General features: G+C 39.4%; 1 protein-coding gene across 7 annotated transcripts in view; it reads right to left on the bottom strand.

The window, feature by feature from the left end:
* lrp8 (low density lipoprotein receptor-related protein 8, apolipoprotein e receptor) overlaps positions 1 to 25,052 on the bottom strand; it is a 179,235-nt gene that overhangs the window by 31,693 nt on the left and 122,490 nt on the right. For all 7 annotated transcript variants that reach the window (XM_044199272.1, XM_044199274.1, XM_044199278.1 and 4 more), the window contains exons 5-10: positions 21,854 to 22,228; positions 17,892 to 18,014; positions 13,277 to 13,399; positions 10,444 to 10,563; positions 9,432 to 9,557; positions 2,529 to 2,700 (exon numbers count right to left, since the gene is read on the bottom strand). In XM_044199272.1, coding sequence (XP_044055207.1) covers positions 2,529 to 2,700; positions 9,432 to 9,557; positions 10,444 to 10,563; positions 13,277 to 13,399; positions 17,892 to 18,014; positions 21,854 to 22,228 — 1,039 coding nt within the window. The remainder of the gene's footprint in view (positions 1 to 2,528; positions 2,701 to 9,431; positions 9,558 to 10,443; positions 10,564 to 13,276; positions 13,400 to 17,891; positions 18,015 to 21,853; positions 22,229 to 25,052) is intronic.

Genomic DNA, 25,052 nt, shown 5'->3' with positions numbered 1-25,052 from the left:
TTACCCTCCCCCACTGTGTCTCGTCTTCTCAATCTCTCCATTTTCCTCTTGCTTCCTACTTGTTGTCTTCTGTCGCCAGTTATGCTTTTCTCTTTTCCCTTCCTTCCTCAACATCTTCAGACATAGCACATTATTGTCTTCACTACATGAGGGCTATAAACAAGACAACCTTGTTAAATGTCTCAATTTACCCCCGTCGAGAATGTAGACAAGAAGTACGGATGGGAGGAGCAGCTTAACTAAAGGTGAAGGCTGGTGAGGTAGTTGGAGCGAGGGATGAGGTAGAGATAAATGAGTCAGGGTCTTTTGTGTTGATTGTGATTGTGTTGTTAATTGGTTGTGTTACTGTTTGCCACTGCAGACGTCTTCATCTATGTAGAACGACTAGCCTGCTGCTGTCTTGTGATAGATAATCTAAGGCTTCGCTCTCATGTTCCAGGGTTTATAACATGGATTCAACACCTGTCTCTCACTCAGGGAGCAAATTAAAATGAGGGCTGGAGCAAAGTGGACGTGGATGAAATCCCTCATGTTATTGGTGCAACAGCGGTCTATTTAGAAACTGTAGATTACAGACAACTAGGGGATAAAAGACATAATTTACACAGATTTACTCTGAAACATACCATACTGTGACTTGTATTTTACCCTCTCTTAAAAATTATATTCTATATTTCTTGTCCAATATAATAATCATATCATAATTTCTCCTTACACACTCTAGTATACAGATTTTTGTTGACATATCATGCATGAAATGTAATAACTCCAATATTTGCCTTTACTAATATATACTTTAACAGAATATTGGTATTATTCATTACATCCTAATTTTTAGTTATGAATATTCAGATAGACTGCGATGAACAGGTTGGAGGGAAGAATAGAGGGCAGATTGGAGTAAGGAATAAGACAGAGACAGATGAGTCCAAGACCACTGAGCATATTGCAGCTTTAATTGGCTGTATTATTGTTTGAAACAGACATCTCCATCACGGGGAGAAGTTAACAACTCATCGACCCGAAGCTTGCTAATCACTATGAATTAGCCTGGAAAACCACACCATCACAGTAAGGGACAATGAAGAGAAATCACTTTTAAATACACAGCTATTTCCATTTGATATAATGCTCCTTATCAGAGGAAGAAGTACCACAACGGAAAGTAAGATGCTTGGGTAAAAGGTGTGATCAATCATGTCCTTACTATTAAGATTCAAGGTATTCAGCTTTTTAAAACAACTGGAAAAAGTGGAACAAGAAAGCATTCTTGAAACATTATATGTGAGCCAAGTAATAAAGAGGAACAACCATAAAATGCTGGAAACAACAAAGCAACTTTTTTCACACATCATAGAGACCGGAAGCACACTAAAGTGGAGGTAAAATGTGAGTTAAAGGCAGGTGAGTGGCAGCCTAATAATTAGAATGAATTGCCATTTTGTTTCACTTCATTCAGACATTATGTTCATGCTCGCTGATGATACAACGGATTATCAGTGAGCACCAGACCTGTGTAAATCGCTGATCATATCAGAAATTTGGCTGGCAATTTAGAGATCTGTAAGCATCAAGGTGAATGGAGGAACAGGCTGGAAAAATGTAAATACATATTTAGTAGCCGATGGTATACTTTTATGCTTTTGGGTGTATAAAAATATATTACTCTCTTAAAGGATGAAAGGGAGGCAAACACAACCAAGAATGAACAAGAACAAGTAGATTTAACTGTACAAATTAACTGGTTGCTGGCCATTTATGTGTTTATTACTGCTTCCAAAGTAGAGTTCATCATGACGAATGAGTTCATTTGTCCTTTCTCTGTCACAAGCCCTTGAGTGTATCACTGAGTTTGTGTGGAAATATGTGTATGTGCATGTGTGTGTATGCAGATGAGTAATGGTGGTGATTATTGAGGCAGTGAAATTAGAGAGGGCATATGGCTCTGCTGAGATGATAGAAGGTCCCTCCCACTACCTGCCAGCCAGCAGGGTGAGACACACACACACACACACACACACACACACACACACACACACACACACACACACACACACACACACACACACACACACACACAACGTAAGAACAAAGTAATGATATACCGTATGTGTAATTGTGTGTGTGCACAAACTGTATGTGTGTGAAGGACAAACATCTCCACCTTTTACTGTCAGACAGATGACACAGCCCTCCAGGTGTGACTGACACACTCACATACTCGCACACACAGTCCCCAGGTGTGTCTGTCTCGCTACCAGAAGGTGTGACAGGTTGAAGCAGACAAGATGGATGGATGGATATAGGAGAAACAGAGTGACAGAATGGTTGAAGAACGAGGAGAGAACGTTATCTAAACTCCTGAAGTCCTGTACGGTGCTATTTGTGGTTTTATATAGGCTTCATTCCTAGTGCAAATAAATACTTTTCTTTTCACTTTTGACATGTCAAAAGTTGTCCAACTTGCATCACATGCTATGATAAATATTATACAAATCATATGTATTGTACATTGTGTGTGTGTATACCTGTATATTTTACGATGGTATAGATCACACCAGAACATCTTGTTGGTGGACACGTCTACATCCAGGGCCACTGCGTTCTTCAGCGTGGGAACCACCTGTGTGTATTCACTCTTCAGCAGGTCAATGCGACGGATCTCATGACGGTTGGTGAACATCAGGTACGGGCTCTTTCCTGATGGAGCAGGAAAGACATTCATGTCACAATCAAGTATGAGCACATCTCTTTAAGAACATTTTATGCCATTTATTTACTACTATACATTGGCAAGATTGGACAGATAGGCCACAAAGCTCAGGAGGTGGGTGGAGACCCTTGACAGCCATTGAACTACTATTGTAACGCCAAAAGAGTACATTTATCTTTCTCACCCCACCCTCTACTAGACATTGGCCATTTGCAATACTGTCAATTATAAGTGTGCTAGTGTATATGTGACAAGGAAACATTTGCTGACCTTGACATTGATATATAAAGTTTGATGTAATTACAAGCTATCATGTGTTACCATGTCAACAAGATCTGAAAATTGTCATAGTTATATAAAAAATAAGTTTGTCCTGCAATATTTTAATAACATTTAACACAACAGAAACATTCTTACTCTTAAACAGTGATGCTGACATTCAACCAACCAACTATCCAATGACAACTGTACACCTATTTTAGGTAGGCCATACTATGTCTTTGTCCACTTTGACTGTGATGAAGACACAGTGGTTTCAAAGCGTTGGCCTGTTTTCACTATTAAAGGCTGCAAATCAATCAGTGGGCTCCAGTCCTTTTTTCCCTATGACATGTACTTCAGCAGTACTGTTAAAGACCTACACATACTGTTACTGTCTACAAAGATACCATGGTTGGTGTTGAGTTGTTGATTCATATTCCCAAGAGGGCACATAATGTAAAGAGGTCTTGTTTTGCATTTGTACTATTTAGGTCCTTAAAGCATGCATTTTTGATGATGTGAGCATAAATAAATCATCCAAATAAACCATTTAAAAGGAAAATATATTCTGTACACACACACACACACACACACACACACACACAGTAACATAATGCTGTTCACTTAATTATTCATACAATTATGCTCTGCAGAAAAATAACACACATTATGTGAAGTGGCCCAAACTGAAAGCAAAGTAGGCTTAAAAAGGACACATCCATTTAAAGAGCATTGTCCTGTTGCTAGATAAAGTAATGAAGCTCAATGTGCAGGTGGATAAAGTAGCCCAACAACTAGACATGACACATTGTTCTATTTTTAGTGCAACAGCATGTCAAGTGTGTTTCTGGGTTCTTTTCCTCAGATGCGTAAAATACGTGCTGTTCGCTTGCACATCAGTTACCTGGGGCACATTTTTCAGCAGGCTGAAGGTGAACATGACTCAAGCATTTGAATTATTCTCATGCAGTCGACAAGGTCAACTTCATCTTTAGTACACACAGACACAAAAAATATCTTAGTTTGTGCGCATGCCTGCACCAAAGTATTATTCACCTTGCACACAAACTGTATATACACTCACAAATCCATGAAATTTACTCTTAAACCATCTCTATCATATCCTTCTGCTCTCTTTCGAACACACACCCATCTCATTTTCTAGCTTCTTTCCTTCATCCTCATTTCTCTCCTCTATCTGTCATGTTACTCTCCACTCCACACAGTCCAGTAAAGCAGAAATGTCATGTAAAGAGACAAAAGTTGGGCAACAGTCACACTGATGTACACACACACTCGCACGCACGCACACTCACGCACACACACACACACACACACACACACAAACAACCTCATACTTTAAAAACAGAGCCAACCCTCCCTCAATAGGTTTCCTCAGCCCTGGTTTAATACGGGCTACTGCACAGAGAGAAAATATTACATTTCTACCACTGTTTGGATTCAATCATTTTCCTCTGACTACAAGGTGTGTAACCATCAATTTCACCTACTGAGAGACAGAGACACACAGAGAGAGAGAGAGAGAGAGAGAGAGAGAGAGAGAGAGAGAGAGAGAGAGAGAGAGAGAGAAACAAAGCAAGAAGAGACAGGCACAAGCAAATGTGATGGATGCAGGTACAGTCATGGAGAAATGAAGAGTAAGAGGATGTAATTAGGGGAGGAAGCAAGAAGGAGAAGACATCAACAGATCAAGTGACAGCAGGGGAAAGAAAGTCAGGTGGGTAGAGTGAAAGAGAGAGAGAAAAGCGAGAAAGATAGGATGAGAAAAAGAGAGTAAGAACATATTGAAGCATGTATAATAAGGACAGAGATAGATCTAACTTCTCTTTCATCAATCCCCCTGACTCACTTTTTCAAGACAACATCTCTTATCCCTCATCACTGTTGTCGCAGCAATATGTCCTCCTCACGGCAAAAAAAAAAAAGCTGAGTCACTTTTCTTCAGCCCATGGCACTAGAGATGTCATCAAAAACTGCAATATTATCTCTCCTCAATAGATCGCAGCAGAGCAACAGTCAGCTTTCTTAACAAGAACAGGGTACCCTAGATATATTTTAATCTGTACTGCCAGTTCAGGGCTGTTCAGCCCTGTTAGCCAATTAAGATAATGCAGTGAAAAGATAAATACAGGCTGGGGAAATGTCGTCAGGCACTGCAGGAGCATTGATTTGATTCACGCCAAAGCAGATGTTTATGTTGTGGAGATATGCAAAGTAAAAGGGAAAATCCAACATAAGGACAGTGGGAAAGGTCAGACATAAAGGCTTGAAATTCTGCAGGATGATGGGGATGTTTAGTTGCAGCCAGTGTGAATGGGCCCACACTGGATGAGGTTATTAAGATGATGTTATGTCTGGGAGTAGACACACACGTCTTGGTCAGCCATGCTCGTTAAGACATACAGACCATGCTATATAATGATGAATATGTGTAGATGCTGCAGCAGGGAACAGAAATGAACCTTCTGTCAACAACTTGTGTCAAATGTCAAAAAGTCATCCTACTTGCTAGCATTCCTCATGACAAAACAAGTTATATAATGCTTCATTATTTCTGTGGTGGAAGGCCAGAGTCTCCATGAGAAACTGCTGCATTTGCTTCTTCTTATAAAGGTGTAAACATTTCTGTCTTTTTGTGCACCATTATTTTAAAGCTGTGACCATTATACAGCTTGGTAGGTCATTGAAGGAATAAAAAACAGAAACTAGACAATAAATATATTCGTGCAAATGCCAATTCTGGATTAATATTACCAATACTCCTACAGGCATACAGAATAAAATATTATGCACCCGTTTCTTAAGCCTTGGGAAAAACAGGAAAAACTTCTGAGATGAGGTTTGACAGTGCTCCACAACATCTTGGGTCCCATGGCAAAATCTTTTGACAATGGGGAAAATCTGACCACTGCTTTAAACCCATTTTGAAAAGAGTGTGCTCAAACTGTCAAGTGTGGCACAAACTGCTCTTGGCACTGTGGTTAAGCCCGCAGTACACTGTAGATGAGAGAGAGAACAAGGAACAAGTGAAGGAAACAAGAGCAAAAAAAATTAAAAAAAATCAAGACTTTGGTCCACAGGCAGTTTGTATATTTCCTCTGCATCGTTGTGACAGCGTGTGCTGCTTTTATCAACCAGTTTGTGTGTGCACCTGTAATGTATTCCATGCTGTCACATCTTTCTTGTCCTTATCCTTCTGTCAGTAAAGTTCATAAACTTTTATTTGACTACCTTAGAGGGCTCAGTTGTCTACGGTCATTAAAGAGCAGTTTCATTGTCTGTATGTGGATGTTACCTGTATTCAGAAAATATTTCAGTACACTCGATTTTGGCCCCCAAAACCACTGCTAATGGATTTGTAGGAAATTACACTACACTGCTATACTACTAGGCCATCAGTGGCAAGGTTTGCTTTATATGTTTCCATTTTTATATAGTTGATGCTAATGAAAGCTGGTTAGCAGAGCCAGTAAGGGATGTTCATTGTTCATGTTTTGAGTGACTCTTCATATCTGCAGCGTAGTTATTTGGTTGGTTAGCAGCCCTGAATATTATTGAATCCAACAATAACATTATTAACATTAGTTGTTTTTGTGCATATGCTCTGCATTGCACATATTGAACTGCACTGCATGAACAAAAGCAGAAATGCTATTATCAATTAGTTCTAGTTGCAGCATTAAACTTTTATTTTATTTAGCATCTTTTATAATAATAAAAGAATACAAATTTGGACACTGGCAACACATTTTTCTGTAGAAACAGTGCAGCGGTAATTCTCTTTATGTGCTGACTGATCAGTTGTGACATAAAATAACAATAATAATGAGGAATAACACCACAAAAACACATCCTCGTTTTACTTTGAGAAATGGGGGACAGGTGTTATTTTCCTTCATGTATGCGTTCATCTTTCCATCCCTCTCTTTCTCTCTCTTGGTCTTGGCCATATCGAATTCAATTTTGTATCAACTCTGATTTATATGTGAGAGACGACTAAACTGGTCAAGAAATGCCTCACTAACTGTGGTGATTGATTGGCCGTTATTCTCAAACCCACCTTTCCTCTCTCCATCCTTCTCATACTGTAAACTCCTTCTCTCTCTCTCTCTCTCTCTCTCTCTCTCTCTCTCTCTCTCTCAACAATAATAACTCAAGTTGACGACTCAGTGAGTGGCATCACACCCATAAAGGTGTAAACACAAAAACAATGAATGCAATTAATGTAGCAGGGCTTTCTTCGGGGGACTTAATGGATGCTGTACTAATACAAACACACACATACACGTGCACAAATACCAGCTTAGAAGAGGGAACGCATTATGACTCCAACCTGGGACTTTACTTTTAATTAGCATTGCTAGTGTAACAGTTGCATATTACTCTGAAATTAATCTGCAGAGCTGAAACCACGTGTTAGGATTAGAATGAAACGCGCTCTTTGTAAGACCAGAGGTTATCGCTCAGCAGTGAATAACTCTTCTCACAATAATCAACTTGCTCTAACTACAACAAACAAGTATAAAATGCAAAATAACAAAGCTATATATGGCATTGCATGTTTTGCTGTGTGCCATCGAGACAGAAGCACAAATAACAGCCTGGCATTTTGCAGCCTGAACTTCAATATGTGCAAATGATATTGGCACTTGGCACATGTCACATCTCATCACATCTCATAACGTGACGTTCCTCCAGGCCAGTCAGTCACAGGGGAATTGTATCTGTGTACGAACGTTGACGTGACTCCTCAAAACAACTACATGTGCATTTGTGTGGCCAGAATCCAAAGTGTATATGTATGCTGATGTCTGTGGCCGTGCATGTGTGATTGGGTGTAAATACTGTATGTGTGTTTAAGAATGGGTTTACAGGCAAATGCAGCTTCAAGTCCACATTATGTCAGCTTCACGAAGCAGACATCTCTGCACGTATGGTCTCATCCTTACTTGTGCCTCTGAATAAATAAGCCTCAACATAAACAATAATCCTGTCACATTTTCTGTCTCTTCCTCTCTTCTGTCTCCATTGGCACGTTATAACATGTACCACAATCAACCGTGCGGATGCATCTCTGCATTACTTCAATGAGCAGGGAGATATTCATACAATGCATCCATCCATCCATTTATCTTTTTTTCTCCTCTGCTTGCTTATCCTCCCCTCTAATAAATCCCTTGGCCTCTGACAAGGACTGTTTGCTCTGTTTAACAGTAATAAAGATTCACACAGAGAGACATGAAGCAATCAGTGGTGGTTTTTATGCCACTTACCTTAAGAGTGAGGGCCTGTGTACTGCTTTAGGCTCTCATTACCAGACCAGTTCACACTATAATGACTCAACCTAAGACCGATGGCGGTAATCACTAATAACACTCTTTTCTCTTGCTTTTCCCACAATAGAAAATGTTAATTTGCTGGGTAACTCAATCAGTTAAAGGTTCCATTCTCAATTCAAGGGGTAGTTGCATGGCATTAACACTGCCAGAGCAAGAGGTTATGTTTCCTGTAGAACTTTATAATGTAGATAAAGCACTGATAATGCACTGATTATAGTTTCTAATCCTCTCTAGGTCTGCAGGTACCCCTCTATTCTTTTAAATGGAAGATGTACTGTTTTGCATTACCAACAGCATTAAAATTCTGTTTTCAGCGCTGTTAGATGTAAAATATATATCAACTTTTATCATAACATCACTACACATCAGAAGCTCTAATTTGTCAGTAGTAGCAGGAAACTTTATCAGTAGGTGTTTAAATGGTTGCTGACAGACAGCGTTGTTATCGGTAAAGCCAGCTGTAACAGACTGATAATGGGGGGACTGATTAAAAACACCCAGAATTCACATGGGGCTTTTCCAAAGGCAGTCTTGGGTGCAGCTAACAAGCTACAGTTTCATCTTCACTTCAAGATTTAGGCAGACCACTATTCAATAACAACCTTGCCTGGTGCAGCTTTGAATTTTATTTTCATTCATACCACTGCTTGGAGTGTTTACCCAGGCCAACGAGGGGTACAGACCCTGCCTCTGTCCTATAGTGAGTGGGCCCCTCCCCACGCAACATCCTTCCCTTGACACTCCAGCGAGAGCAGAGGCAGCTGGCTGCAAACTTTTCATTAGTGAGGACTGCAGAAAAGGGTGGCAAATATTTATCTTTGCACAGATTGCTGTGCAAGGCCTGAATACAAAGCAAGCCTCTCGTTTCACAGAGTCCCACAGTGTGAGAATAGTGTGGGATGTGACTCGGTAGCTAGGGGTGCTGGAATGGGAGAGTAATTGGTGTGTGTATATAAGAGTTGGTCTCGACGTGTGATTCCTTTTAAGTACATGTGTGCCCATGACTACTGTATATTTTGCCGAGAACATCCATCTATGACAGTGTGTGTCTTTACCTGTACAAATGAGTGTAAGAGTGTGTGTGATAAATGGCTCACCCACGGCCTTGCAGGTCTTAGAGGCAGGGTCCATCTCGTATCCTTCGTAACATTCACACTTATAATCTCCTTTGTAGTTGATGCAGATCTGACTACAGGCATCTGGGTTCTCACATTCATCTATGTCTGTGGAGAAAAACATGGCACAGACATAAAGATCAAAACAAAACTATAGAGACACACTAAGTCATTTTTGTCTGAGACATAAATAAATTAAGTATATGTTCGTATCTAGCATGTTAACAATCTTTCTCCAAAGAATGTTCACTTCATATGGAGTCTCTGATTCTTCAAATGGAGTTTCTATGATTCATATCGACCTGGCAGAGAGCTTCAACAGACAGGATTAGATCTTGGTTTGAGAAATGTGAATGCTAAAGCTTGTTAAATAATAATGTAATTATGAGAAACCCAGTTAAATTACATTTGCATAGCTCAGTATTGAGACTTTGCTTCTAAGTGTATTAGAGGTGATTTTTACCAAATAAAAAAAAAACAGATTCTATATTTTGCTATTTCTCAGTCAAAGAGAGCATCTGGTGGCTGAAAATGTTTCATGAACTGGACTGGACTCTTCTTTTTTATGAATTAATATTCTGCCCACAGAATAAAACCAAATAAAGCCACAAAGCAAAAGTCCAACATTTTGGTAAACGCTTGTTTGTCAGCAAACCCACAGCCTTACTTGAAAATCAATACCAATTTGATCTCAGTGAGATCAGGATTTGGGATGTGTTTAGTCAAGCTTAATAGCAAGATGTGATGCAGGGAAAACTGATTCCCTGGCTAAAGCAAAGTAAAACAAATCACTTTCAAGTAACTTCGAAGTTGCGTCATTTATGCTTTGTTAATTCAACTCATCTAGGAGAAAAATGCACAGAGCTAAATACAGCAAATAAGGGCAGAACAAAAATAGCAATATAGCAGCCCAACCTGCCAGGCCCAGGCAAGGTGAGATTCTTCTGCATAAAGGCAGTAGTTTTGTCGCATAACTTCTTTTTTTTTTCTTTACCTCCACAAGTCTTTTTGTCCAGGAGTTTGTACCCAGAGGGACAGTCACACTCATAACCAATTCTTCGGTCCCTGCAGATGTGGGAGCATCCACCATTGTTGTCTGCACACTCGTTCAGGCCTGCAAAGAGACGGGCAGTAGGAGGAAGGACAGAGGATGGGACAGGCACAAGAGGGGAGGGAAGTAAAGAGGAGTTGAACATTATAACTCAGCAGGCAGGCAATTCAGCCTGGATAAGACACAAAGAAAAAGTTGGACAGACAAAATACCAAAAGTTTTGTGTGTGTGCATAGTTTTAAACATCCTGCCAGTTAAGATAATTAGTCCTGTCAAGTGTGTCTATGTACACATCAAATTTCCATTCAAAAAGAAAAGACACTGAGCTTAAAAGCAGTGGGGGAAAAAGACCGCACCTGGAACCAATCCACTCTCCAACAGGGAGCTTGGCCATGTGTTCCAGGTGCCACTCCACTATGATGCCTATTGTTACACAGACACATGCTGTCCTTCATCCTCTCATCTCATTCTCTCCATTTCCTCCTTGTTTTTCTTGGCAGAACAGATTGGACTCCCTTTCAGTCATGCTTCATCTATGTCCCTTCCTTTTTGTATCTCTGTTTCTGCACCTCCATTTATTCCTTTGTCTTTCAACTACCCTCAGGGAGTAGAGAGAGATCACTGCATAAAACTAAAGCTGGTACTTCATTACCGGTTTACAATAAAGATTTAAGCTTCAAGGCTACAGGTTCTGCTGAGAGACAGTAAGACTGGGGGAGAGAGAGAGAGACAGAGAAAGAGAGTGACATCAAGAATAGAAATCTAGAGAGACTGACAGAGAGAGATAGAGGGAAGTAAAGACTTTGAGAAATTAGCATGACATTGAACCAAAATTAGGGTTGCAATTTATAGTATAGTGCATTCTATCAGATAATGACAAATCAACTCAGTATCAACGTAGTATTAAAGTAAAAGAAAGTGAAAACATGTAAATATATTTCAACTGAATTGATTTTATTTAGCAGGACAGCTACAGAATACATTGTAGGCCGAAAACACGTGGACACTCTTAAGGCAGGCCCCTTATTTCCAATAAAGAGGTACTCTAGCAATTTAGCATTGCACTTTCATAAGGCTGGGGGACTCCTAAAAAAAGTAAAAATGGATGCAGCTGAGGCAGATATATCCTATCTATAACTCCCTAAAATGAGCCAAACTCTAAAAATGCTGGATCCTACACTTCCTATACTGTAACATGATGGTGCTTTTCATTAGACCCTCCCTTAGTGCACAAGGCAAGGTCCATAAAGAAATGGTCTTTCAAGTTTGGTGTGGAAAACAACAGGCCTGCACAGAGCACTGACCTCAACTCCATCCTACACTTTTGGGATACACTGGAACGCTGACTGCGAACCAGGCCTTATCTCCCAACATCAGTGGCTGACCTCACTAATGCTACTGGAGCTGAATAGGCCAAATCCCTGCTGTAAAGTTCCAAAATCTTGTGGAAAGCCTTCCCAGAGGAGTGAAGGCCATTATAAAAGCATATTAATACCCATAGTTTTGGGAAGAGATGTTAAACACTTACATATGGATGTAATGTTCAGATGTCCACAAACCTTTGGCCATATAGTGTAACCTACCTTTAAAAGAACCTTGAGTGTTTTTTATGAGTGGGTCTTCATTTTATTCATATCATGCACGCACAAGGGATTTCACATCCTGCCTTCGGATTCATGCTATTTCACTGACTGACAGTGATAATGCACCAAGAAATGTAGCAGTGCGCCAACAAAGGCAGGGAAGAAGAGGACTGCTAGCAAGTAAACATGGATCTAAAAAATGCATGTTATAAAAAACAAAAACAAAAATCGGCTTTGCAAATGTTTTATGAGTTAGGACATGCATTCAAAACATTTGTTAGACCTCAAGCATACACACACAATGTGTTTTGGTGAATAACACTAAATGTTATTTACATTAACTTAATTTTTAACCATTTTACATTGCTTTCGCCTGGTCTTGGTTCAGGAACTATCACATTCTCCATGATGCAAATAATGGCAGTTATAGCTAAAAAGAAGAGGAGGTGCAGGTTTGCCTTGAGACACACTGAACATCGTGTTTAACATTAATGATATGGTTACAGGCCAATCTCATTACAGTGAATATCCATCTGCCTCAAGATCAGAGCTAGCTGAAAGGGCAGAACACTCACATATTGTTTTATATGATACTTCAGAGCAAGACTGTGAGTGAAGTGCACTTTCCTTGAGTAATCTCATAGACTTCTGCTTGTACATGTAGTTGAGTAACATTTCACTAATACAACACAAGTTACAGTACTTCAGTTACAATTACATGAGCTACATTAACTTTATAGATTTTATTAACAGGTATATTTTCTCATTTTCACTCTGTTTGCAGCTGGATTGCATTACTTGTGATGTGAGATCTATGACTGAAGCTCACTAAGTGGTAATTATCTATGGTGTGAGGATAATCTGTATGGTTCTTTATGGGTAATGCAGTCAGGTCACGTTTTCGTGGCTAAGATCGCACTAGAGGGCAGAAACGCTTGACTCTTTGATCATAACAAGGCAGTTGAGAAATGTCCTGATTTACCCTGCCTTGATCAAATGAAGCTCCTTTTACTAAGAACAGTGGCCACCCACATTAGAAGCAGTTGATAATGCCTGGGTATGCGGGAGTGCATCAGTGCTCTTACACTAGCATGTATGCACATCCATGTATGGCTGAGGTGGTGGAAGAACTTGAGTATCTGGGTATGTTGGTGTTTTTGTGTGTGAAGAGAAACAGAGAGAAATTATCTTACCACACTCCTTCATGGGTTCATCAGACCAGTCCTTGCAGTCTTTCACATTGTCACACACCTTGCTGCTGTCAATACACTCTCCGTTCTTACAGCGGAACTTTCTTGGCCCTTCGCATTTTGTAACTGTGGTGAAGACAACAACACACTACAAAGTTAGAGATCAGGTTTTTACTTACCGAACTACATCCCTTTTCAGCTAGAAACATGCAATGTTCAGGGACTTGAGTAGGTGTCAAACAAACCCTGTACCTTTGAACCAAAATAGTATTCTGGAACCAAACTTAAACTTGGAACTTAATTTTTCATGTATGAAAAGATTTTGGTAGGTATAGTAAATGTGATGCCTTTTCAAGTAATACTGTCAAAGTTGGTTGTAGTTAGTGCAGATAGTCAGCCAGGAAGTTGACTGTTGACTCAGCAAGAGCTATCAGGCAGTGCTTAGTAAACAAATGGATTAGTTATAGCTACCTACTGTATAAATATAGATAGGCTACGTAGTAGGCAGTTAGATGAAACGTTAGAGATGCTTTGTTGAGATTTTAATAGGTGGAGTTGTTTGAGGGCAATACACAGAGAAGCCTGAAAAGCCCATAGGTGAGAAATTCCATCAAGAATTTTTTATTTTTTATATTTAAGGTAAGGTTTGATTTGATTTAACCTTGGTTTGCAACGTGGGTCTGAACTGGATCATTTTATGTAGAATGTTATGTTGATTGGTTAGATTTGCAGGTATTTCTTGTGATTTGACCTTTCATTTGCGCGAATCAGAAATAATTGCAAGCTCTCACAAATAATGTGAAAAATGGCTGTGTTTTTATGATCGCAACATCACAAATTTAGTGGGAGTGAAAACTATTTACCAGATAATTTAGAACATTCACCAATAACTGTCACTGTTATGTGCAGAATGTTTCACATCAGCCATGGTTTGTGATTGAAATACACACAGACACAGCTGTAAAGTACAGGACACCTTCTCACAAAAAATACAGCACACATGTACTGTACTGTGCCCTTTTTGGAAAATATGAAGAGTAAAAAATCTATTTCAGGTTCACAGCTGCACTTCAAAACACTGGCTTCAAGATAAAGTTCACTGCCAGGCAGAGTGTCTGATGATGACCTGGAGCTTTTCTGTGTGCCACATTATGTAAAGTCAGGGTGATGTGTATGCCATATGCAGTGAGTGGTTGAGTAAAAATATCACTGTAACTTGTTTGCAAATGCTCTCCACAATCACATTTCACTGTGAACACTTCTTATATGTCAAAATGAGATTTAAGGCAGAAACATACTTTGGCACTACTGTTCCTCTATGTCTTTGTTGCTTTAGCAGTGCAAATTGTACTTCTTTAAGTGTTAAGTTTCTCATGGGGCAGATTCAACTAGTGCAGCCAACTGCAGCCATCTGTGCTACTCTCTAGTATATCCCCTGTGAATTTCGTTAGTAGTATTAAAGTTTTAATTGGGGCCGGCTGTTCTCAGGAGGTAGAGCTGGTCGTCCACTGATCACAGGTTTGGAGATCCGATCCTCAGCTCCTCCTTTCCACATGTCGAAGTGTCCTTGGGCAAGACACTGAACCCCAAATTGCTTCCAATGGTCAGACCAGCACCCTGCGTGATAGCTCGCTGCCATCGGTGTGTGAGTGTGTGTGTGTCTGGGTGAATGCAGCCATTTTCTCTACACAGTTTCTGTGTAATAACATTGACCTGGGTGAATTTATATCATTTGAATATCTTGCTCTTGAGGTCAAAGCAGAACTATCAGTGCTTATCATTACATTATATCGGCCACCAAGATATTCAATGCTGTTTCTGCAGGAATTATCAGAGCTGACCTCACTTGGTATCACTAGATATTATAGACTAATCCTAAATGGAGACCTGAATATTCATATCAACAAATAGAATGACTCCAAAGCTGTAGAGCTTGAGAATTTACTGGATGGCTTTGACCTTACCCAACATGTAAATGAAGCCACTCATCAGCATGGTAACATTCTAGACTTGGTAATAACAACAGGGTTAAACATTGACTATGTTTCAGTATTAGAATTACCTATTTCTGACCAACACTGGGTTTGATGCCAACCTAATCTTAACTAAGACTAAAAGGGAATTTTTGGTTCAAAAGAGATTCCTAGATAGCATGGCTGAAGCAAAGTTCTCTAACATAATAAGGTCATTTGAGCCATACAGCTACTGTATGACTGCTCTTTAAATGACATGGTTGAAAATTGCAACACCTTGTCATCTGCTTTAAATACTGCTGCTCCACTAAAGGTTAAAAAGAGGTGGACTGACAGTATCTCCCCATGGTTAAACAATAACTGTGAGATTAAGAGAATCTGTTGAGCCACTGAAGAAAATGGAGGAAAACTAGGCTCACAGTTCACTGTAATATATACAAAGAAGCCATGACTGTCTATAACAAAGCAATTTGCCTGGCAAGAAAGGATTACTTTTCAAAGATTGTTACAGAGAATGCTGGAAACTCTAGAATTCACTATTCACTTATTCTTCACTATTGACCAGCTACTCAACACTGTCCCCACCCGTCCACAGTTCTCTGCATCAAATTGTGAAGAACTTGCATTGTTTTTCAATAACAAAATAACTTCAATTAGAGCCAGTATTGCTGCTGATGTAAACACAGATGGCCTCAGCAAACCCTGTAAAAAAGAAACATGGGAGCATTCACCTGTATTACAACTGAGCTTTGCTGCCACAGCATTTTTTTAAACGGGTGTTCAACTCATGTCCTGAAGATTATAAATACATCTTCAAAACAGGCATCTTCCCTTCCCGCAACATTTGATACGATTGACCAGGAAATCTTAATCAATCATCTTGAAAAGTTGGTTGGTCTTTCTGACTGTGTGTTAAACTGGTTCAAAACATACATCAAAGAGAGGAAGTTTTATGTCAGTCTTGGAGATCATGTGTGTGAGCAACATGAAATCTGTTTTGAGGTTGCACAAAGGAGCTGCCTTGGTCCATTACTATTCTCACTATACATCATTAGAGAGCACAGTATATGTTTCCATAGTTGTGTGGATGACACGCAACTATAAATCTCTGCTGAACCAAATGATGCTGCAGCTATAAACTCCATTACTACCTGTCTTTTGGCAATAAATAAATGGATGAGCGCTAATTTCTTAAAGTTAAGTGAGGACAAAACTGAAATCCTACTAGTTGGCCCTAAAACAAAAAGAGAATTGTCGCTTAATAATCTGGGGAAAGTGACTCCCTGGATTAAATCTGAGGTTACAAGTCTTGGCGTTATCTTAGATTCAGATCTAAGCTTCAGGTCCCACATTAACAAGGTGACGAAAACACAATTTTTCCACCATAGAAACATAGCGAAAGTACCATTTATAAATCAAAACGATGCTGAAAAACTGATTCATGTCTTTATTTCAAGCCGACTCAATTACTGTAATGCACTTTTTACTGGCCTCCCGAAAAAAAAAAAAACATGGAGAGACTTCAGCTCATTCAAAACTCTCCAGCTCGGCTATTAACCAGAACCAGGATGAGAGAACACATTTGTCCAGTGCTCTGCACTGGCTTCCTGTAACATTTAGAAGTGATTTTAAGGTCCTCCTCCTTATACACAAAGACCTTAATGGGCTAGGACCAAGCTACATTGCTAACTCCCTTGTTCACTACTTGCCTTCAAGAACACTGTGTTCATCTGCTGTTGGTTAGCTGGCAACAGTCCCAGCAACAGCCAAAAGAAAAATCAGGGATGCAGTCTTTGTCAATTACGCCCCAAAGCTCTGGAACACACTACCTATCAGTGAAGCCAGCTCGCTAAATACTTTTAAAAGAACAGCTAAAAACGTATCTCTTCACTAGCCTTTAACTAGCTATGACCTTTCTGATACAGGCACGAAACTCTTTTGCTCTTAGCTTCGCTTTAATGCACTGCTGCACTTCTTCTAAAATGCTATATTTTACTAGATTTTATGCATTTTATGTACTCTACTTTTTAACTTTATTTTTATTTATTATTATTATTATTATTATTAGTGGGTTTTATTTCCCATCTTATGTTATGCATTCCCCATTTTTATTTTACAATAAGTATGGCATTCTATCATTCTGTCATTATATTTTTATGTGAAGATGCATGTATTCTATTCTTATCTTATTTTTACTTTATTTTACATTAACTATGGCATTCTATCCCAGTTTTATGTTCACTCTGTTTTTTATGTGAAGCACTTTGTGCGTGTATTTTCTTTGTTGTAAAGCACTTTGAGCTGCATGTCTTGTGTGAAAGGTGCTATACAAATAAAGTTTGTTATTATTATTATTATTATTATTATTATTATTTACCATTTAATTGGATAGCTTTTTAAGGTGAATCAAGTATGACAAAGGACTAGAAAATGCAAGAAGCTGATGATTTGCAAACAGATTAAATTTGTAGGGTGTTGCGCTGCTATTTTTCTTCGCAGTAGAATATGGAATATAAATCTTACTACAACATTGTAGATGAATCCACATTTCACTAGCTACATTATCTAAGTGGAAATAAATATGATACAGGTGTGCAGCTAGTTGTCTGCATGTTGAACTCTGCATGTACTCATCTGACACTTACCGTTGACACAGCCAGCTTCATCACTGTAGTCAGGACAGTCGTGAACTTTATTACACTGTTTGGTGCCGTGGATGCAGGATCCATCACCACACTGGAACTCATCAGGTCGACATGTAAGCAGGGCTGGGGGACACAAACCATGCACACACATACATTAGAATTAGCTTAATATTACATCTCATCTCATCTCTCATTAATCTCATCTATCAGAAGATACAAGGCTAGAGGCTCATAACACAAGTACAGAACATTTTTAAAAAGTACACACAGTTACTGATAGAGAAATAAACACACTAGATGAATATATTTAGCTAAAATGTTCCTAAATGTTCATTCTTTCATTCTAATTTAAGCTACATCCCTGTAAAAGTGAAGACAACACACACACAAACATATCCACAACATTCAGCCAATCACTTCTCTTCCTCAACTGTATCTATGAAGATATGCACGTGCGTGTGCAGTATGTGTTTTGCTTCTTTCATCAGGGCAACTTGGAGTGCATTCCAATCCAACAGTAATCAGTCATACACAAATCTTACCTGCACAGGAAAAGACCCAGTGGAAATGAAAACCCGGTAGGTATTCATTCACTGTCTGAGGAAAACCCCCATCCAGTGACCTATTGAGCATGCGTGTATGTGCAAGTGTGTATGGGCATTTGTTTGTGCTTGCTCTAACGGCGGAGGGCAGGTTTATATAACTCATTCGTCTTTTTAACTGGCTGTTTAATTATTCATGTGTTGTGTTTTGGACTGGCTCTGCCAAGGGAATGGAGGCAGACATGATCAATGGCTGTGGAGGTCACAACAATTTGAGGCACACAATCAGTGTATCAGGAAATATGGAATAAAACACAGCCACACACACTGTTTCACACCAAGTGAGCGCACATCCACAAATGTAAGCATGTCCTGCAGGTGAGCAGACACATACTGTACACACACATCAAATGACAAAACTGAAATGCATGTATGCAGCAAGACGTGTGCACATTTACATGAACACACAGATAAGCTGGTTTCTAATGCTCAAACTAAAAATAAAGATAAACACATGTTAATGCTAAAATCAGCAAAGTGTGGTAGACATAATCCTGTGCTATTAGAAAATATGCTGATTCTTTCAGCCAAATGATTGGGATCTGAGATCAGCTAATTACAACAACTCCCCAGGATGAATAGTAATATTAACTTATGCCATCTGCAGAAACGTTGGCAGGTGGGAAAGGAGAGAACCAAATACAGATACGTTTGACCATTTCTCATTTACATTAACCTCCTGGCACCGTTCTCACAGTCACTTGTCTAAGCATGTCTGTGAAATAACAAGAGAGATGTTTCAAATTAGGTGGGAGGTAACAACCAGGGACGGGTCTGTACGAATGAGCAAAGCTTGATGGAATAGAGGAGGAGAGAACAAACTGGAGATATGCAATGATTCTCACATTTCTCATTTACATTGAAATGTTGTACCTCCCTAAGCTGAGCTCTGCTCCCTCATTTACATTACACAGACATCTAAAACTGTTATTCTTATACTATTATACTCTCTCTTGTTTGACACACACCTCCAACCGCCCAGTGTGATGAGCATACACACAGACCAAATCAAATACATATAGTACACGCAGCTCCTGTCTCATCATATCTGTGAAATAGTGAACATGGTTATTGAGACAGATGATTCCACTGGCACATGTAGACCAGACAAGACCACTTCACTTGCTGTCGCCCTGTCAATTTTGTTACGGGGTTTGTTTTTGTTTACGTAGACCTGCTGTGTATATTTTATTCATATCATTATTCCCAAATAGAACCCTTCGTATCAATCATAGAGACCTGGAAAACAGAATTTTTAATTATATCTTAATTTAGCAAGCTAGCTATCAAACTGGTTGCAGCTTTTTAGAATAGATATAATTTGGTAGTGAGGCTAACAAGCTAGGCTACTTGATTAGCTTAATATAGCTAAATTAAAAAGGTAAAAATACTTAAAGCTAGGGTAGGTAACGTTGGAGAAACTAACAAGAGACAGCTAGATTTTGAAAGTATCCAACTGAAAATATCCCACTCCCCAAAAACACAAGGCGCAATGAGTGCACAGGCAGAGTGCACGCAGGTAGGCAGGTAGGCCAGTCAATGATGATTGAATGGGCATATTACAGGCCTGCGACAGCCACAGATACCAGATTTTTTTCATTTTCCTCCCTAGAGCATTTGATTTATTAATTGTTGATGTAAAGAGAATCTCAACAAATATAACAAAAAATGCTTCTGAAATACATTACCTACCCTAGCTTTAAGGTAGTCACAAGTAAGGAAAAAAATTAAAGTTAATTGTTTCAGGAAAACAATTAATAGTAGAAGTAAGACTAAAGAGTTAATGACCAGGAAAGCCTACTATAGTTAAAATCAGCTGCTAACATATTTGAATTAATTTCAGGTACAAATCTGGAAGGCTGTTGATTACATGTTATATTGTTCTGGAAAACATGGGACATTTGTCTTTTATCCTTCCAGAAAAGATGAAGTGGAAGTAGGAATAAAGATTTAATGATCAGGGAGGTTTGAGTGTAAGATTCTTGCCCAAATGTTATGACTGTGATGCTCATTTGCATATTGTTTTTAACCTTGCTGTCATATGATATTCACATCAAAACCAATACCATAATGCAGTGCATACCTACAAAGCCAATAAATAATAATGACCTGTTGGCCTTGTGAAATTCTGTCTGGAGACTTGGGAGGGTTTTGAAGAGTGTTATTATATAGTGTGTGCAGTGGTCTATACATTGACGCAATCACTTTTAGACTGCCTTTTATGTACTGTACCAGACCTCTATGATTGTATGATTATTTCAGCTCCGGCATTTGTATATGCATGAAAATCTGCATATCGGTGACTGTATGTTTAAGCACAGGTATGTCCTCCACGTATACATGTGTCTGTTAGAGCTCTTGCATTTCCTTGAGTCTTGTGAAAGCATGTGTGTGTGGCAGCGCAGTGTGCTTGTATCATGTCGTATGTGCTAGGCTGCTGTCATCTTGCCGAGTGGTGTGTGGGAGTGTGAAGAGGAGACCAGATGGGGGTCTCGCTTGATGAAGGACCTCCCACACATGCACGCATACACACACACACACACACACACACACGGTCAAACACACTCAGAGGTTCTCCTTCTGCTTAAACAGATCACATGGTTGCATGGCAACACACTCATGGATCATCATTGATCTTCCTTCAATCATTTTGCACTACAACAAGATTTGTCATGTAGTCTTTGTTCAAGATACACAGCTTGTCAGCCTTTGAAGTATGTTCCTTCAGTAGTGGTGAGCCACACACATAGCCATTGTTCCACAACACAACATGCATTATTGTTGGTATCCATTAATCGCCTTCATTAAAGGCTACGGCTGGTATTAACTTTTTAACCCACCATCAATGAATTTACCATCCCAACAAGTACTGTGTGTAGCCTTTTTGCCATAGAACAAATAAATTACATGATAGAACCATAACATTGCAATTAGATGGCATATTCCTTCATTACGATGAACACTGCAAATGTAATTTACTAGCAAAGCTCTGTCCCTGAGCATGTGCAGTGATGTCAGGGCTACACTCCAAAGACTGAAAATGCTGTCATGGAGTTGTTCCAGAATAAACTACACTGGCTGTTTGTTTTAATTAAGGAATATGCCAATGGTGTGACTTTTTTATTGTTTTTTACAATGGTCTTTGGACAACAACAACAATGGAGTTTTATGGCACCAGGGAATGCTATATCATGCTGTGGCTACACAGACAATAAATTATTAATAAATTTGGTCTCTTCTGGGTTTCTTGATAATAATTAAAAAGACAGCAGCATTATCCTTTAGAAGTCCATTCAGTTACACACATATTTATCCACCCCGTCATCAGTCCATCCACATAAATGCAATATATCGACTTACGACAGTTTGCTTCATCTGATTTATCCTTGCAGTCTGCGTCTCCATCGCACTTCCAGTTCATGTGGACACACTCCCCACTCCCACACTGGAACTCGCCCACTGGGCAGCGAGGTTTCTGGGGCTCCGTCCTCCGGCTGCAACGCTCCATGGACTCATCTGACTTGTCCTTGCAGTCCGGGTCACCATCACAACTCCACAGGGCGGGGATGCACTCAGAGTCATTGCAACGGAACTCGTGCTGGCCGCAGGTGGGAGATGAGCACTTCTCCTCGTCACTGGCATCCCCACAGTCGTCGTCGCCATCACAAACAAAGATTGGTGCCACACACTTCCCATTACGGCACTGGAAATCTTTGGAGGGGCAGGCCTTGGCATCTACAGGACGAATGAGAGAGATGGATGAAAAACAGAGGAGGTTAACATTTTGAGAGACAATGTTTATGTGGAAGATCTTTTGTAAATAGAGTGAATTTAAGAAACGAAAGTCAGCTGTCAAATAAAGTATGCATCCAATTGAACTCCTTTTGGAAGCAGACATTAGTGCAGGTGGGAGTAGAGGACAGATATAGTTAACCTATCACTGCATATATTCAAACTCCTGGAAGGAAAGACAGTGTTAGTGTTGAAATTTAGAGTTAATGTTTTAAGTCTGGTGAGAGTAAAAGAAATTAATCTGAAGTCAAACTGGTGACTGTGCATGGTGCTGAAGAGCAGTAACTGTTAAAGTAAAAATGGATAAAGAGCCAGGAAAAAAGAATAAACAGATAAACTTGCCTAATGGCAAAAGCAAATATTATGCATTATTAAATAAAAATAAACATGGTCTCAACTGCAACCACACATTCCCAATCCTTTAACAATGAATGCAACCATTATTACACTGAAACACACTAGATAAACATTAGATAGACATTGTACGATATTAAGCACAAGGTCAAGAGCATATGTGCAGCAGAAGTCCAGTATGTGGAAACAGGTGTATAATGAGCGGAGTAGGGGCACAGCTGCAGGTGCCTGCCGCAGTGCAGAACCCCCCTGCAGGACTATTGTGTGTGTGTGTTTATGTGTGTGGGTATGTTTGTACAGAAATACCTGTGGAGACTGTGTATATTTATGTGTATGTTTGTCTGTGCATTGTTTGCGTGTTTATTTCTTCACCTACAGTATCTCTAGACTTCTGACAGCTGGGAAATTATCACAAAATCTATGATGAATAATATTTTAACTTTTTATGCATCCGTGAGGGTGTATGTATGTGTGTGTTGTGTTTTACTGGCAAACTGTGAGTTTTCTCTTTGACATATCCCAGCAGTGACATTATCTAATTCCAGCCAGGTTGGACAAATCAATTTGAATCATGTATTTAAAAAAAACACTTGTCCTTTGATGTAAAGCTCCTCTCTGGGCGACCGACATAGCCGCTTCACTCTTTCTTTTACCTACCCACACAGTGCGCCAAAGGGACTCATTATGATAATAGGCTATTGGATTCCCTGCTAGCTATTACTGCTAGCATGCTAATCATCCCCACTCAGATCTAAGTAATTTAATTAACATGAGCACATAAACAACATCAGCAGCATCCCGGCAGAAGCTTAGGTGGTTTGGGGGTCACGTAAGGTGTTTGTGCAAATAAATACTTTGGAAAAGTTATAAAGTGATCATTTTAATACTTTCTGTACAAACAGCAAGAGGCTTTTTGCTTCTGAAAATTATAAACATATTTTGCTTCATCCCAGAGGGTGATTATGTGTTGCTAGTCAGACTAAACACCTTTGTTTTTATGCTTTAAAGAGTTTTTCATTAATGCAGAAAGCTTGGCTGGGATAAGAAGCTTGTTAGTATGGTTCCCATTGGGATGCCAAGCTACAAAAAAGATAGTTTGCTCTCAATAGCTTTATTTCGACTACAGGAACAGGCAGGTGGCTTGCAGTTCATTGAATTTGTGTCTCATGGATGAAAACAACTTTAGCTTGAGTTTGAAATTCCCAGGAACACAGGCTGTATTAAACTCATTCTTCCACAACGTCCTACAAGAGCTACAAGAGGTTTTGGATCTATTCTTCTTCTTTAGGCTTTTTCCACATCCCTGGATCCCTACACATTTAATCTATTTCCTTTGTTTTTGTCACACTGATAACAGAATATAGAAACCTGATTAATATATAAACATGGAGCAGCAATATACAGTATATGCATAGGTAAACAAAAGTCAGATTGGGGTTAAGAAACAACCTTTTCCACTATAGTTGTGGAACACTTTGGTACTTTAATGTTTGGGCATATCAGAGTTTCTGATTGAACCTCTGCATTATTCATTAATAACCAAACCAGATTCAGGATTATTTGTGACTTTAAACCCAATCCTTCACTAGGAGTAAATCAATGTCAATTAATGCTAAATTATTGTTACAAATCATTGGCACTGTCTAATTAACTGATATATCGTTAAAACTATCATAAACAAATGAGACCATTGTAGTGTCTGTATCTCAGATCACTGGTATTGTTACTGAAGTAAAGTGTCTCTTAATATGATGACCGCACCTCCTATGAACCCTGCTGCTTTCTGTTTCAGAGAAGATGATGCCACCTGCCCAAACCCCCCAGTTCTGCTCTCTGTGCATGTTGTTTTTTTTCTGAGTTCACTAAACCAGATAAACGTATTTAAAGCCTTTCACTTCTTCTGTCCTTTGCCATTACGAGAAATTCTTAGTGCTGTTTGTGCTGGAAGAAAGGTATAATCGTTTTTTGCCATAAAGGAATTTCCCTTTGTCCTGTTACGTAATCCAAAAGATTTCCTTTGAAATCAGACGGCTTGCAATGTAAAAATACTGTGCAGAAGACTTGAAGATGGTGAAACTTGCCTTATTGCTCCCACATTAGTGATATGATTTACTGATGTTAAAATGCAATATTTGACATCTATCAGCTCTGAAACATCAACATATATAATGTTCTGGCTGTTTTCCAGGATGAACATCTTAAATCCACACTGAACATATGGCCACTTCAGCCGTGTGTTACTTATCTTATCACCTGGCGAAGTCAAAGCCGACAAACGCCAAGAAGACTTTGGTCGATCAGTCAGAGAAGCCAAACCAATCCTTGCAAACAGAGCAGGGGGAGATTGCAGAGGAGACAGGTGCACAGAGAAGCACATGGGGTGGTAGATCCATTGATAGATTTGAGAGCAGAA

This window comes from Siniperca chuatsi, linkage group LG6 (genome assembly GCF_020085105.1).
Source record: "Siniperca chuatsi isolate FFG_IHB_CAS linkage group LG6, ASM2008510v1, whole genome shotgun sequence".
Classification (NCBI taxonomy): Eukaryota; Metazoa; Chordata; class Actinopteri; order Centrarchiformes; family Sinipercidae; genus Siniperca; species Siniperca chuatsi.
The sequence above is the reverse complement of the archived record's forward strand: the minus strand, read 5'-3'. Positions and strand labels throughout refer to the sequence as shown.